Source organism: Mauremys mutica, chromosome 2, assembly GCF_020497125.1.
Source record: "Mauremys mutica isolate MM-2020 ecotype Southern chromosome 2, ASM2049712v1, whole genome shotgun sequence".
Taxonomy (NCBI): Eukaryota; Metazoa; Chordata; order Testudines; family Geoemydidae; genus Mauremys; species Mauremys mutica.
The window spans coordinates 284,076,556-284,093,471 of record NC_059073.1 but is presented as its reverse complement, the minus strand read 5'-3'; the positions used below and the strand labels follow the sequence as shown (position 1 = coordinate 284,093,471).

The following is a 16,916-nucleotide window of genomic DNA, read 5'->3' as shown; positions in this document are numbered from 1 at the left end:
GGCCAGATCTGTTGGGTTTATGGCCACCCTGCACTGCAGGAGTGGTGCAAAGCAACCAGAGGACATTAGAGTATCTGATCTGTGTTTTTTTAAAAATTTTTTAAAGACATGATACTTTTTTATGTAGGGACCAATAAGCCTGATCCTGGGAGGTACTGAGTTAGCTCTAGATTTACACTGCGTAACAGAGCCAAATTTGTCCTAATGTGTACGGGGCTTTGAGGGGTGTGTGTCAAGTATTTGATCAGTTAGCAAACAGTCAGGTACAGGATTACCAGTATTAAAGACTCCCATTTCCCTGACCAAACTGCAATCAAAGCTTTTTTTTTCCTAGGAACATTCTTGTGTTTTATTAAAATCTAGAGAGGCAAGGGGGGTGAGATAATGGTTTTCATTGGACCAACTTCTGTTGGTGAAAGAAACAAGATTTCAAGCTTACCCTCTCTAATGTCTTAGAACCAAACCAGCTACTACCGCACTGCACATAACAATGGAAGTTGTTAAAATCTGGTATTTCTCCTTTTCAAATTGGGATCTATATTCCATCTGTGAAGACTGGTGCCACCTAGTGGCACTTTAATGAGCCACTGCTTTGTTACATTGAATTAGGCTTGAATAAAGACGGGAGTGAATGGGTCATTACACAAAGTAAAACCTATTTCCTCATGCTAATTTTTTTCCCCTACTGTTACTCACACCTTCTTGTCAACTGTTGGAAATGGGCCATCCTGATTATCACTACAAAAGTTGTTTTTCCTCCTGCTGATAATAGCCCACCTTAATTGATTAGTCTCATTAGGGTTAGTATGGCAACATTCATTTTTTCATGACCACTGTGTATATATCTTCCTATTATATTTTCCACTGCATGCATCCAATGAAGTGGGTTTTAGCCCACGAAAGCTTATGCCCAAATAAATTTGTTAGTCTCTAAGGTGCCAGAAGGGCTCCTCGTTCTTTTTACTTTGTAACAGGATGTTGTTTGCATGAATTCTCATTTATTTTTGGTAGCGCCCACAATGAGCTAAGCGCTTTCCAAACGGAATAAGGATGGTCCATGTGCTGAGGTGCTCATACTGTACTATATGCTCCAGAGCAACACCAGTCACCTCTCTGTGTATGTAAGAGCCATGGGATGGCATTTGGAGGATAAAATAATAATGGTCAAATAGAATTCCAGCCAGTCACATTTTCCTGCAGCTATGAATTGACTTCGCAGATAGAAATATTGAGCTGGTCAAAAACTTGGGAAAACTTCTCCATGTTTTTTCAAAATTCATCAACTTATTAAACATTTCCACTAGCTCCACTGACTGTCCGGTCAAGATGCATTTAAATAAAATTCATATAAAATCAAGGTAAAAGCACTTCTCAGATCCCTGTGGTTTTCACTGTTGTGTCCAGAACCAGTATGGCCATATAAGTACCATAGATAGGCTTGTATTTAAAGGAGGGTTTTCCAATGGCTAGAACAGAGGACTGGGAATTTGACGTTCTGTGTTCCATTTCTGGTTTTGTCACTGATTCACTAGTTAAATCAATAAACCACTGATTAATTTGGGCAAGTCACCTAGGGCAAAATTTTCAAACTTACCTGTCTAAAGTTATCCAGTTAGGTACTTGATGACTCCCATCACTGTGGAATCATAGAGGTGAATGAGTTTCTCCCTGTGAAGGAGGGATTATCACGCCCACTGTGAAGCTGAGTCAAAGAGAGATTGCATGACTTGACCAAGGTCATTCAGGGAGTCAGTGGCAGAAATGGGAACTGAACAAAGGTGTTCTGAGTTCTAGTCCAGCATCTTAACCACAAGGCAGTCCTTCCTTTCTCTTTGTATGTGCCTAAAGATCTCATTCCTTTATAATGTTCTGGCTTTTTAAACATTTTCCTTGTGTTTTCAGGCTGGCGTTAGGCTGTATTTCACCCCGATATATTTATGAGCAAATCCGGAAGTATGAAAAAGAGAGAACTGCAAATCAGAGCACATACTGGTAGGACACAACCAGATCAGCCTGGCTTTCTTTCTTTGAAATGTACACTTGCATCTAGTTTGTAGACGGGGCTGTAAGAGGAAATGATTCAGGAGTCAGGACTACTGTTTTTGATTAACATTAGTGTCTCCTCACCTACCCTCTGACTGCTGCTGGGCCTCATTTGAGCTTCTGTTTCTAATATTGGTTAGTTGGCTTTGTTAGATTGCATTGGGCCCCAAGAGGCGTTGGGTATCTTGTAAGTAGAAATGATCAGCAATTATTATTATTACGAGGAAATAATGGTTACTAATAAAAAGTAATAATTATAAAGTGATTCTTTCATCCTTCCCAAAGATGCTGTACAAATAATGAGATAAGTAAGAGCAAATAATAATTAACAAACAAGATCATTCTGGAGCAAATGAAATTTCTCATGTCAGTAGCCTGGGCAGGATTTGACCCCATATTTGAAATACAATCAGATAAAATCTTTCTGTCCTGCCCTCTTTATCAGACCTATCACCCTAGTTTCTGAGACCCTTAACATGCAGTTTGTGGCTTCGGTCCTGCAAACACTTATACATCTGCTTAGCTGTTATACCAGGAGTAGTCCCATGGATTTCAGTGGCATTACTAACAGTTGTAAAGTTAAGTATACGCACGTGTGTCTGCAGGATCAGGGCCTAACTCTAGATGTGATTGAGAAGATAGGGAAAAAATATTGTGGATGTTTTAAAAAAATCATTTTTCTATTTTTGTGATTTTAAAAAAAATGTTGGCAAGCTCTCTGGCTGGTCAAAAAACCAAAAAGCATCTACAAAATTTATTGTCAGAAATTTTCAGTGTTGTTTTTCTTTGTTGAAATTCAAAATTTGGATTCAAAATAGTTTGGTGGGTGGTTTCGCGCTGGCCAAAACTTGAAAAAAAAAACAAGTTACAAATTTCCAAAACTCATGTGCTAGTTTTTTCCTGTTTTTTTCCAATCCTGTCTCTTGGATATCCAACGAATGTACAGCACAGATACTGTAAGGATGAACATTTCCAAGTGTGTGTGAAAGGAAATGATGTAAAAGCTAAACAGATCCCAATCACTGGAATAGGTAACACTGCTGAACACAAACCATCTGATAAGTGTGTGAGGTTTATTTTATCTTGTTTACGTGACTGTAGTTTACTTGTTCAGCATTTGGCACAGTGTCCTGGCCTATAACCTAAGCCAGACTTCCAGAGAGATTTTGTGAGCAGAAACATCAGATGAGCAGAACATTTGTGACCAGCCAGGGGTTGATGCTGGTCTCAGTGTCCAGGAGCCATGGCTTATAAAACCAGCTATTTGCACGTGGCTAACAGCTGACATTACATGCCAGGCAACTGTGCGCACCAAGGACTTGATCCTGCTAGTTAGTGAGCACTCCTGAAAGGTGCTGAGTGCCTTCAGCTCCTATTGAGGTCCACGCTTAAACCCTTCCTCCTTCAGTAGAGCACTTAGGAATGTGCTTAAGAATATGCATGTGCTTTGCCAAGTCAGGACCTCAGCACCTCCCAGAAGTGCAGCATTGAACCCCAGCGGAGAGCAGATTGGAAGTGGTGCTGTTCAAGCCTTGGAGGGGGGTTTGGAAAGGGATCTGCAAACTGCACTCAGTGAGGTCTTTTTCTATCTTAATCCTCATGATAAAAGTCAGGCCGATAGATTTTGTGCCTGGGCTGGTAACATGACCATGTTTGCAAAGCTGCCTGATTTAACTCAAACGCGGGATGTTGTTAGTGACTGCCATTAGGTAAGCAGTGGGTGAAATCCTGGCTCGTTTGAAGTCAATGGCAAAGCCCCCATTGATTTCAGTGGGCTCAGGATTTCACCCAGCATTCATATTGATCAAAGGCAAAAATGGAGACATGGCTGATGTGTTTTAGGGTCATATTCGAACTCCTTTGGAGGGATTACTTCCGATTTGTGGCCCTGAAGTACGGGACAAGGATTTTCTTATTGAAAGGTGAGTTTAAGGAGCACGCTTTGAAGGTGCGTTGATTTCAGTTTCCATTCATGTTGCCATTTAATAGCCTTGGTGATACCAAAGGGGTTTTATGATCCGATTGTTTGGACCGTGGGCCTTACATAGGCAACCGACCTTGTCTTCCACTTAGGGAAGTTCTTCTTATTGTTCTAGTATCTAGAGGCCCAAACTGAAGTTGACATGCCATTGTGTTCGGTGCTGTACAAACACAGAGAGAGTTTCCTGCCCTGAACATCTTGCAACTCTGCCAGTTAGTTTAAACCCAATGTTTAGGTTTTATTAAGTTTAAAGAATTGGTTTTACAAAGGCTGCAGAAGGGCATCATGAGATTTAAAAAAATCAATATGAGGGGAAAAGAATTAGCCTAGGCATAGAGTTCCCTTGCCGTATCTGCACTCCCAGCCCTGCAGCCTCATGCTAGTAAAGCAAGAGAAGCAGAGAATGGCACTGACCGGCGGGTTTTCTCTGTCCGTGCCGAGAGAAAAGCAAATAGCAAAGGAAGCACAGAGTACAAGGGGAATCTGGTTTGTGTTTTTTTAAACTTTTCAGTTGTAATAATCTAGGTCTTGACCTTGCTCCCCTAGCCAACGATCCCATTGGCTTCAGGGGAGCAGGAGCAAGCCCAAGGAAGTATTTATAACTGGAATTTTGCTGTCGACTCTAATTTGTGATCACTGTGGGTCCCTGAGGATCACCAGGAGAGCCGCTGGGCTGGCCCGATCCCAAACTGCAGTGGCTACTACGGCTTCTCGTGTTGTCATTGTGGCTTTGTTTATTCCTTATGCATACCAGTGCTGGTGTTCCTGACACTTAGTTCATTTCCCCAACAGGACTGCAGGATAAAGAGGTGCCTTGGAAGAAAGATCCCAAGCTATTTGATGCTTGGAAAGGTCAGTCGAAACTGGGGGCCAGGCTCTGATCGCAGTTACGTGGGGGTCAGTCCTGAGGGAAGTCAGCCCAGATTTACACTGGTGCAATGCAGAGCAGAATCCGGCTCTGTAACTTAGACTCTGTTTAGCAATAAAGAGCCTTATCTTGACTTCCGTGTGAGTGGAGGAAAGCGAGCAGCACTCTGCAGCCACTGAGCACCTCCCAGGCCCAAGGTCCTAGATGCTAAAGGCCAAGTTCTGCCCTTGGAGGTACATGCACAGGTAAATGCAATGCATTTTAGTCAGACAGATCGAACCAGAGAGGAAATGTTTAGGCCCCAATGGTCATCTCTGCTTCCTTGCCCAGAAGGCAGCCTGCACCTGCTGACTGTGACTGGGGGAGTGTAAGAGAGAGAAAAGCTCCTAGAAGCCCCTCACGGTGTGCTGGGGTATCCATGCTGATCCCTGGGTTCCTCACTCTGCCTGCATCCTCCTCTGAGGGCATTCAGAGGTGTGGAGCAGGACATTGCAGGAGTTATCCAAACTAGAGTCAGCCAGGGGATGCTGCTGCACAGAGCTGCTTCCCTCCCTGATCGCCCAGGCCCAGCGGTGTGGTGTCTGTGGGGAGGGCGTTCGGTGGGCTTGAGAGGGAAGATGCTAGCTGCGGTATTGGGATTTCCTTTACTTTCATCACCTCTAGTAGGGGGATGATACGACTCACTGATTCTCCTTCAGCTCAAGTGGCAGAAGCCTGTCTTATCAGAGCTGCAGTTCTGCCCTGATGGAAAAGTCCTATAGAATTTCATAGACCACGATAACCTCTGCATGTTTTTAATCCTTCCTGTAGAGTTTAATATTACGTACTAATATGCCAGCTATAGTTTTCTATAGGAAAGTGAACAAACCTATAAAATAGATCTAATCCGCCATTAAATTCTGTAGGCCTTTAGGATCCTTTCTTTTCTTTTCGTTAAAACTCTTTTTTTGTCATTACCGTACATGAATAGAAAATATAATCATTCAAATTGATCAGTCATCCGTTCAGGACTTAAAATCTATGAACTCATGAACTTATACCAATGTTTGTCCTTCTTAACATTAACCTTATAAATTCACATTTCCACACAAGCAGAATAAATCATATCCATTACTATAAAAGAGTTTCCTTATATCTCCCCTACTAACACCACCTGATTTAACTTGCAAAGATATAACCAGCTGCCTTATATTTCCCTTCATACTGTTACCTTTAAAAGACCCATCTTTGTTTGCTTAATCTCATTGTTTTCTCTTTATTTTGCCCAAATTGAAAACACGGTGACTATACGTTGTAAGATCTGATTGACCTGGTATAAGACTATCCATCATTTTCTCCATCATAACGATTTCCCATTCCAAGGCCCCTTTCTACAGAGCCCTATTTAATTTTTATAGAATCCTACTGTTATCATCTCTATTAAATTGTATGGGGCTGTTCCATATAAGAGGGCTCTATCCCTTATGCTACACATGGGTTTGGATCCTATTCACTTGATCCAAGTAGATATCCATATATACGCAACTGCAGATTGACTACAATTGATAGAGTAAAGATCCTGCATCCCCACTCTGTGTCTCTTGTCCCGGCAGAAGGAAGAACGGGGGTTCCTTTTGTAGATGCCAACATGAGAGAGCTAGCAGCGACGGGCTTCATGTCCAACAGAGGGCGCCAGAACGTTGCCAGCTTTCTCACCAAGGACCTGGGGTTGGACTGGAGGATGGGGGCAGAGTGGTTTGAGTACCTGCTGGTAAGACCAAACTCAACGTGCGATTGGGGTGGTTTGTTGTTCTCTTTGCAGGTGGCTGACAACAGGCCACCTTGCAGGGGCCTTAAAGGAACAGAACTCCCTTTGAGTTCAATACCAGCTTTGCTTGAAGAAGGATCATATCATTTAGTCCACTCTTTTTAGGGCACTCTTGGTATATGATTCAAGGACTTCAGTAAGGAAAGGATATGTTGCCCCTAGCGATGGTAAGGCTGCCATCAACTGAGTTGTAGCTCTTATTCCTGCAGTGGGAATTTAGATCTTCTAATGTAATGAGACAGGGAAGGTGGCCTTGTGGATAAGGCACTGGACTGGGACTCAGGAGAGCTGAGTTCAGTTTGTGACTATACCACAGACACCCTGCGTGACCACGGGCAAGTCGCCTGATTGTCAGGAGGGCTGAGTACCCATAGCTCCAGATGAAGTCAATGGAGCTGTGAATGCTCAGTGCTTCTGACAAACCAGGCTCCAACCTCAGTTCCCCTCTGTAACGGGGGGATGATACTTCCTTTCTCCCATCTTGTGTGTGTCTTGTCTAATGAGATTGAGTCTTCAGGGCATGGACTGTCATTCACTATGGGTTTGTTCAGCATCTGGCACAACAGGGCTCTGATCTTGGTTGGGGCCTCACAAGATAAATAATAGTGTAGAAAATGTTGTCTTATGTTACCTTATAAAAGCCCCTGAGGGGAAGATTAGCCAAGGTAGCTAGTCTTACGGGCTGATCCTGCAAAAATCACCGCCAGCCAGGCATAGTCTGGTAGAATCAGTGGGAAACTCGAAGTAGTAGGCATTGTGCCTGGTCATGTTTGTAGTATCAAGGACCTTCATGTTTGACATAAACAAAATGCCATTCATAGTCAGAGGCAGGAAGACGGGTTTCTTTTAATTCACTCGCAGTTTAATAGGAGCTTCTGCTTCTCTCAGTCAGCTCCCCCAGAACCAAATCCTTCACTAGCTGTATTGAACTGAGGCTTTTCTACTTTATCTGGTCCTCCTCTGCTCTTCCCTGACCCGGAGCTTGGCAGCTGCTGTAAACCGTTCAGTTGGGAAGGTGGTTTTTCACCTCTGCTTTGGTGGTTTCTGGATAAAAAAGTGCCTAAGCCCCACCACACTGAGTCGTATCTGTCTGTGCTGGGCTCATCGCCATGAGATGGGATCTGAGACTGTGAAGCAAACCTCACCCCTGGGGGCTCCGGGGTGCTACAATAATACAGAGAAATAACTGTGTTTTATTAGGGCCTGATTTAAAGCCCACTGAAGTCAATGGACAGACTCTATCTGAATGCCGTGGGCTGTGGGCTAGGCCCTTAGAGAGCACCGCTGCATTAATGCCTATGGTTAAAAACACTAACGTGGGGTGACAGTAACTTCTTCTAACCAAGCCCCTAGGGGAGTGATCGAATGTTTTTATCTTCTCTGAGATTGTCCCTGATTTTGTCAGGACATTCCATGGGGAGCCAGTGAGCCACACAGTCACACATTGCCATGTTAACACATCACTGCTCCATAGACATTACAGTGGGCAAGGGAAGTGTTTGCAGTTGGGATTTGCTCACTGTTGGAATTTACTTGGTGACTTTTTTGTGAGTTATTTCCCCCCCCCTTGATTGAAGTCAATGGGAGTTGCACCCACATAATCAAGAGCAGAACCTGCCCTTCGTATAGTTGTCTCGCTTCCCCGTTGCTGACATGCAGCCACCTCTGGGGAGGAAAACAGCAGCTGTTCTATGCCAGCAATGATGCATGCCAGTTGGGAAAGTGAATACCCTCTGCAGCTGAATCCACTAAAGGGATGTTAAGTAAGCAGGCATCACTGCCATTACCCATGTGGGAATTTAGCCAGAACCCTGCCACACTTGAGCAAACTTTAAAAAAATAAAAATGTTAACAATGGTCTGATTTGTTTAGGCCAGATTTAGGGACAGGAGCCAAACCCTCAAAGGTAGTTAGGTGCCTAAATATGTTTGAGGGTCTGGGCCAAAGGCACCAGAGAAATAGAATAAACATGTATTTTTGGCAAGTTAACTTGATGTTAGTGTAGGGGTCCATATTGAAAACTCTCGCTACTGAAGTCTTCTAGCTAGAGACAAGGCAATGGCTGTGTAATGGCCCTTTAAGAGCACAGCAGGGCCAGAACAGCCCATTCCAGGTAGCTGGAATGAACAAAGATCCAGGAAATGGCCTCGTAGTGGAAGAGAGGAAGTGGTCCTTGAGAATTATAGTTGGAGGGGGGCAAAACCCCAGGGCACTATCCCTTTAAGGGCCCTGGACCAGGAGCCCTGTTGAGTAAAGTGGGGAAGGGCTCCCTTCTCTCCAGCCAATCGAGAGGTGCTGTCTGTAGGAGGGCAGTACATAGACACCCTTCTCCCTCAGCACAGGGCAGATGGTGGTAGGAGAGGGAAGCTAGAGCCAGTACCCTGCGCTCCTGGCATAGGCACCAACTTTCCCCGGCGCCGGTGGGTGCTCATGTCCCCCAGCCCCGACTCCACCCTTTCCCTGCCCTTGCCCCACCCCATTCCAACCCCTTCCCCAAAGTCCCCGCCCCAACTCCGTCCCCTGCCCCTATTGGACCCTTTCCCCAAATCCCTGCCCTGGTCCCGCCTCTTCCCCAAGCATGCCGCATTCCCCCTCCTCTCCCCTCCCTCCCAGCGCTTGCCACGCGCAACAGCTGTTTTGCGGCGCAAGGGCTGGGAGCTAGGGGGGAAAAGTGGGCACGCAGCGCGCTCAGGGGAGGAGGTGGAGGTGAGCTGGGACGAGGAGCTGCCGGTAGGTGCAGAGCACCTACCAATTTTTCCCCATGGGTGCTCCAGGGCTGAAGCACCCACAGAGTAAGTGCCTGTGGCTCCTGGTAGAAATGACTAGGGGGGGTGACTGCGAAGGACAGATGCTGGTAGGGGCTGAGCTCTGTGTGGGTGGCAGAAGGTCACTGTGAACTCTCTGGTTGTAATGCTGAGTTTAGCCAACTCCCAGATACCACCAAACAGTCGTGAAAGCTGTTTAACTGCACGTGCCTCCCCCCCCACCCCGTCATTTCCTGGTACGCTTCTCTTCGACTCTCACCCATCCTCCAGGAGCATTGCTAAGAGCACAGTTTCACTTTGGTAGCAGTGTCTCTATATCTACGTTTGTTCTCCCCAAGCTGAGTTATAAACTCTGGGGCTGGGGAGTTTCTGATCTAATCTGCGCTGGTTTTGGCCCCAGAAGTTAATGGCACGGACGTGTGGGGGAAAAAAAAGAAGTGAGTTCTGTGATCCTTCCTTCCCCACCCCGCCAGCATTGTGTATTTGGCACGTCGGCGGCAGTGTGGCTGCTGCTAGCCAGGGCAGAGCGTGGCTGTGGGTATCTTACAAAGCTGAGCCATGGCTTCCCGGGCTGTCGTCTACAGATGAAGAAGGCGTTTCCTTCAATGCAGCAACTTTGTGCTTGCTTGGGGCTGGCCCCCACAGTGCCGTTGGCTTCACAGGAAGCTTGAAGCTACAGTAGACACAAGCTTGGCTGCAGGCTAAATGTCCTTGGGTCACTTCAGACGTGTAACACACACACAGCACCTTGAGCTGTGAGGCTGGGCTGAGCCAGGACTTGGATGGGAACTCTGTACAAAGCAGGGTTGGTGATTCAGTTTGGTGACATTTTTGCCCTGTAAGTCAGTGCTGACCCGGTGTGCAGGACGCACCCTCTTTGAGAGGAGCCTAAAAACCCATGTCCTGATGCCAAGCAAATGGCACTAAAAGCACGGGTGCTTTTTGAAAAAGGAGCAGTGTTAGCCGTAGTGTCCTGGACAAATTGCAGTTTGAATAACTACAGTCTGCATAAATTCCTGCTGCAGTTTCAAGATATATATGGCATTCTTCACTGCAGTGGAGAATGGGAACTCTATTTTCATTATCCCCCGGGGTGGCTGCATTTCAGTGACAGATGAAGTGATTCTTATATGCAATGTGCGAATTACGTGATGCATTTTGGGATCCTTTACTATGAAAGGGGTAGAATAGCTAATTTCCCACACCCACACACAGCTTGTGGTCAGAACTGTACTGTGCGTAAATCATGGAGTGGATAACCATAATCATAGTTGATGATATCTGGCACTCGGTAGTGCCTTTCATTGGAGGCTCTCAAATCACTTTATGAGGGTGGGTAAGTCTTGGCACCCCCCTTTTACAGAGGGAGAAGCTCAGATGCAGAGAGGATGAGTTACTCACCCAAAGCCTCACGGTGAGTGAGTGGGAAGAAAGATGAATAGAACTCAGGAGTCCTGGCTCCTATGCCCTGTTAGAACCTCTAGACAGCATTGGCCCCCTTCAATGGAAACCAGATTTGCTTAGCATTCAAATCTTGTGAAGAACAGAGGATTCTAGCACCTCACTCTCAAAGGGCTGAGGGTCTGGAATGAACCATCCTAGGAAGGAGATTTATGGGTTACTTGTCTTTATTTATATAGATAATGTGCCCCAAGGAACAATTTTTGCAACCCCTCCCATCTTGGTATCATCCACAAGCTTTATAAATGTAGTCTTGATGCCTTTCTCAAAATCACTTATGAAGATACTGAATAGAACTGGACCCAGGCCAGATCCCTGCCGGACCCAACTCAATATGCTCTTCCAGCTGGACTGCGAACCATTGATAATAACTACCTGAGTATGGTTTTCCAACCAGCTGTACACACATCTTGTATAGTAGGCTTGTCTAATCTGTATTTTCCTAGTTTGTTTATGAAGTAATGTAAAACAATATCAAAAGCCTTACTAAAGTTGAGATATGTGACATTTACTGCTAGCCACAAGACTTTTTACCCTGTCAAAGAGGGATATTAGGTTGGTTTGACATGATTTGTTGTTGACAAATCTATGTTGATTGTTACTTATCACTAAGAGTCCTGTGCGGATACAAAATTTGTATCCACATGTGGTCTGCAAAAATGGTCCGTGGATATCCGCATCCGTGGATATAAAGCAGATATCTGCGGATTTGCAGGGCTCTGCTTATCTCCTTATTTTCTAGGTGCTTACAAATTGATTGTTTGATTATTTGCTCCATTATCTTAAGCTGACCGGTCTATAATTCCCTGGATTGTCCTTATTTCCCTTTTTATAGATAAGGATGATATTTTCCCTTTTCCAGTCCTCTAGGATCTTTCCTGTCCTCCACAAGTTCTCAAAGATAATCGCTAATGGCTCAGAGATCTCTTCAGCCCGTTCCTTAAAGTATTCTAGGATGTATTTCATCAGGACCTGTCGACTGGAAGACATTTAACATGTCTAACTAATTCTTAACTTGTTCTTTCCCTAATTTAGCCTTGGATCCTTCCCCACTTACACTGTTGTTCGCTCCGTTAGTCGTCTGATCACTGCTAAACTTTCTTTTGAAAATTGAAACAAAAATGGCATGTAGTGCTTTGGCCATTGCTGCGTTTTATGTTATTGTCTTTTCTTCCTTATTGAGTAATGGGCCTACCCTGTCCTCGGTCTTCCTCTTGCTTCTAATGTATTTGTGGAATGTTTTCTGGTTGCCCTTTATGTCCCCACCTAGCTTAACTTTGTTTTGAACCATGGGCTTTTTAATTTTGTCCCTACATGCTTTTTTTAAATATGGATCCTTAATAATTTGACCTAGTTCCACCTTTTGTGTGTTTTTTTTAAAGTTTCACGTCTTTGAAGATCTCCTGGTGAAACCAGTGTGCTCTCTTACCATACTAGGTATCTTTCCTACACATTGAGATAGTTTGCTCTTGTGCCCTTAATAAAGTCTCTTTTAAAAACCTGCCAACTCTCCTGAGCTCTTTTTCCCCATAGACTTGCTTCCCACAGGATCTTACCTACCAATTATCTGAGTTTGCTATCGTCTGCCTTCTTGAAGTCCATCATCTTTATTCTGCTGGTTTTCCTCCTGCCATTCCTTAGAATCATGAACTCTGTGATTTCATGACGGCTTTCACCCAAGCTGCCTTCCACCTTCAGATTCTCAACCAGTTCCTCCCTGTTTCTCAGAATCAAAGCTAGAACAGCCTCTCCCCTAGTCACTTTCTCCTCCTTCTGTAATAAAAAGCTGTCTCCAGTGCATTCCAAGAACTTGTTGGCTAATCTGTGCCCTGCTGTATTTTTCCAATGGATGTCGGGGTAGTTGAAATCCCCTATCACTACCAAGTCCTGTGCTTTGGATGGTTTTGTTAGTTGTTTAAAAAAGCCTCATCCACTACTTCTTCCGGGTTAGGTGGTCGATAGTAGACACCTACCATGACATCACTCTTGTGGTTTTACCCCTTTTTATCCTTACCCAGAGACTTTTAACAGGTCTGCAGATGTGCAGAGCAGGGTAACAGTCCCAGGGGTCACCTTCCCGGCAGTGTGAGATCTACACGCCAGCCCCAGCCAAGGGGGATTCTCCCCTCCATGGTCTTGGAGGAAAGTGTCTGTTTCACCAGAGGATGGAGGGAGAAGGGTGTCGCGCCCTGGGCTCTGGAGAGGGGATACACATGGGAAGGGGTGCAGACATGCTTGGCTTCTTGCAGGCAGTTTAAACCACACCAGGGAGGTGTGGTGGGAAGGGAGGAAGCCCAGGTGAATGGGGGGTTCTAGGTGTGTCCCTAGGGGACAGGGGTGATCCCAGATTGGGGACTGGATGTGTCCAGGAGATCCCAGTCTATAGAGGATGTATTCTCTGGGGCAGGAGGATTCTGGGTTGGGGGGTACAGTGGGATCCCAGGCCATAGAGAACGTATCCGCTGGGGCAAGGGATCCCAGACTCTGGGGGCGGGTGTCCCAGGAGATACCGGGCTCTATGCAGTGGTTCGCCATGCGGGGCAGGCGGAGGGTGTGGGGGGAGGTGGGGCCAGAGCCCCTGGGATTGGCTCACTGAACTCTGGCCCCTGCACTCGGCACCACAGCTACTGCAAAGTCCTGTCCCGGCCGCCAGATGGAGAAGAGCCAGGGGGAGCCGCAGCCCCAGTGCCGCCCAGGGCAGAGCGAGAGAGCAGGTGCCCGGGAGCAGCCTCTCTCCCGCAGTGCTGTGGAACGAACTGGCAGGCAGCCAGGGCACTGGGTGTACCAGAGTCTGCTGGGATTGGGTGGGGGCTCGGATGAGCTATGGATTTAAATGCTGCCTGAAGGGCAGCGAGAGACGCGGTGGGTCCCGGGGGCCGTTGCGCCCCCTGTGGAGCAGTGAGCATGGCGCTCCCCGCTATCACTCACTGCTCTGGATGCTACCCCGCCCGCTGGCAATTCATACCTCTGCACTGCGCACGGCGCCCCCTGACCATGGTGCCCTGGGTGGTCCCATTGCCCCCATTGCCCGCCCCTAAGGCTGGCCCTGGCAAAATCAATCGTTTTCCGCACCGCACTTACATTTCTTTTGTTAAAAAGTGGGGGGCCATGGCCCCTTTTGCCCTCCTAGTTCCAGCCCCCCAGCTAAGACTCACTTCAGGGAGGGAAACTGAGGCAGGGAGTGCTAATTGCACTATGCTTGGCCCAGAGGGAGTGCTGTGGGGCAGCCACACCCTATGACAGGGCCAATCAGTACCAGGCTTGGGACAGTTACACCAGATTTTGTACTGGTGTAACTGTCATGTGGGTTTTTATTTTGTTTTTTTTTAAATCTGCAAATATTTAAGTGGTAGAACCCCTTCCACTTCCTAGTGTGGAGGCAGTTTTTCTGGTATAAAGGAGCCTTACCCCAGTATAACTTGTTCCCCTTCCTATACAGGAATAGCTATACTGGTTCAAGCACCTTTATACTGCTATAACTGTATCCACATTAGGGGAGGTTGTACCACTTTAACGATACCACATAGTGTCGTGTGTAGACAGGTCCCAGATGCCAGCACAATGGCTGTATCCACAAGATTTTCTGCCCTTTTCTTTCTGAGCAGCAGATCCAGCCCTTCTTACTGGTTTTCCATGTATGTTTAAGGTGGACTATGATGTCTGCAGCAATTATGGAAACTGGTTATACAGCGCTGGAATTGGAAACGATCCAAGGGAAAACAGGAAGTTTAACATGATTAAACAAGGCCTGGACTATGACAGCAACGTAAGTCTCCTGGTGAAATGTCCCAGTGCTACGTAGCTCTCTTCCTCAGCTTTCTCCCCAACCCTCACTTCGCCCCAGCAGGTAACAAACCAGAACTCCAGCAGTGATGGAAATGGCACATAAGGTTTTGACTTGACTTCACAGTCACCGGGGTAAGATTTTCAAAAGTGAGGACCTGCAGTTACCCCTCTTGGGGCTTGACTTCAGTGGAAGCTGCCTGGGGGCTCAGCACTCTTGAAAATCAGGTCACTCATTTAGGCACCTAAATATGGATTTAGGTGCTTACTTTTAGGCTCCCAAGTGTGAAAATTGGGGCCTACTCATGTGTGGATCCTATTTATTTATTTTAAAAGCATCCAGATTAGGCTCCATGAAACCAATGGTAATTTAGTTTGATCTTCATTCTTTAATGAGCAAAGGTTGAGTTTGCCAGAGGCAAAAGCAGGTGCAGCTGCACTGAAGTCATAGGGGTATGCTGCAGTGTGTGACCATGCCTGCAACCCCCAGAGTCCCCCCGCCGGCATGATTATTGGCTGGAATTGTTTTTTCAGTGCTCGCTTCTCATCAGCAGGGAATCCAGCAGTCTGTAACATGGATATTTTAGCCCCACTGCTGCTTAGCCTGTCTCCTCTGAAGAGCTGCTTCTCCACTGAGTGGAGCTGCGGACACAGAAGAGTGAAATCTGTTTAGGAGACAAATGTGCATAATGAGCTTATAACAAAAGAATAGCTCAGATGCTATGGAGACAGGCAGCGGTATAAAACCCCACGAAAGCAAATGCATTTATTGAAACCGTGTTACAATCTCAGCTTTTTATATTCAAGCGGGTGCTGAAGAAAACTAAATGCAATAAACAGCCCCAGTGGGTAGAGTAGAAGCAGCTACTCAGTGGATGCTGCTGCTAGAAAAATGCCTCGGACTGCAGGCCTTTGCTGGTTAGTGGTGAGGAGGGCAAGAAGAGATCTGGCATCCCGAGTCTGTTACCTGGCTCGGGAAGTCTGGGTCTGTGGCTGTCCCCGTTACTAGCATTGCGTTTAATGACCGTTTCCCCAGGTAACTGGCATATCGTCACGACATGGTGCAATGTGTTACTCGAACACAGGCCAGCTGCATGGGAAACGCAGAAATGAATGAGGGGAGGGACGGAATTGATCACCTAACACAGCAATGCACCCGATAGCGGGTTGAAACCCACAGCCATGAGATTAAAGGACAGTTACAGTCAATTTTCTCCTGACCTTCACCTTGTGGGGGGATGTGGGGGGTGGGGCGATCAGTCTTCCCTTTCATACTCCTCCCACTACTAATGAACCAGAGTTTTGGAGGAGATTAACTCAGCCCCCACTCCATTCCCCAGCTTCGTGGTGTCCTGGAGAGGCTCCTCTTCTTGCACAGTAGCAACCCCTGCTGCCTCCTGTGTCATAGCACAGAGTGGGGCTTATTTCTGGTTTAGGGACAGAAGCTCCCAGGGACTCTTAAGCACCCCCAATTGAAGCTCATGGGAGGTGCACGTATTTGACATCTGTAAATAAGGCCACCTACTCAGATGCCTACATATGGATTTGAGAGCCTAACAGAAGGCTCCCGGGTTTGAAAATGGTGGTCCTGACATAACAGGGCCTCCATTTTCCCACCTGAAACATGGGGCTAATGTGTCCCCGTTTCCCAGGGCTTCATTCTTTACCATTAATAAAGTGCTTTCCCATCCTTGTTTGGAAGGCACCGTAGGAAGTCAGATTATTATATCCTGCTCTGTTGGTGCGAGTGAATCCCCCTGAACACCACTGTTTCCATTTGCAGGGAGATTATGTCCGACTGTGGGTTCCGGAGATACAGTGTGTAAAGGGAGGGGAGATACACACACTCTGGGCACTGAGCAATGCAGCTCTCTCACAAGCTGGGATAGCTTTAGGGGAGACCTATCCACTGCCAGTCGTCCTGGCCCGGGAATGGAGCAGACATATCAACCAGAAGCCTGTAAGTACTATGACATTTCAACCAAGGTAGGGAGTTTGTTGTTTCTTGCTCTAAATGTGGGTATAAATTCTGCAGCTGTCTCCCATTTACACTTGAAAAATAACTAGAAAACTGGTTTAATCCACAAAGGGTCACTGACTGGGCACAACATTAATTTTGAATGAACACTTGATATCCATGTAACTGGAGTGTGAGCTGGATTATATTTTATTCTGATTTGCGCATCTATCACAGCACTGCTTACTAAA

The 16,916-nt window shown here is 46.3% G+C and overlaps 1 protein-coding gene across 1 annotated transcript in view; it reads left to right on the top strand.

Annotated features, from left to right (window-relative positions):
- The window catches only part of LOC123363986 (cryptochrome DASH-like), a 31,035-nt gene that overhangs the window by 11,414 nt on the left and 2,705 nt on the right, over window positions 1–16,916 (top strand). The window contains exons 8-13 of the mRNA XM_045005666.1: window positions 1,903–1,992; window positions 3,886–3,965; window positions 4,817–4,876; window positions 6,485–6,642; window positions 14,572–14,691; window positions 16,492–16,668. Coding sequence (XP_044861601.1) covers window positions 1,903–1,992; window positions 3,886–3,965; window positions 4,817–4,876; window positions 6,485–6,642; window positions 14,572–14,691; window positions 16,492–16,668 — 685 coding nt within the window. The remainder of the gene's footprint in view (window positions 1–1,902; window positions 1,993–3,885; window positions 3,966–4,816; window positions 4,877–6,484; window positions 6,643–14,571; window positions 14,692–16,491; window positions 16,669–16,916) is intronic.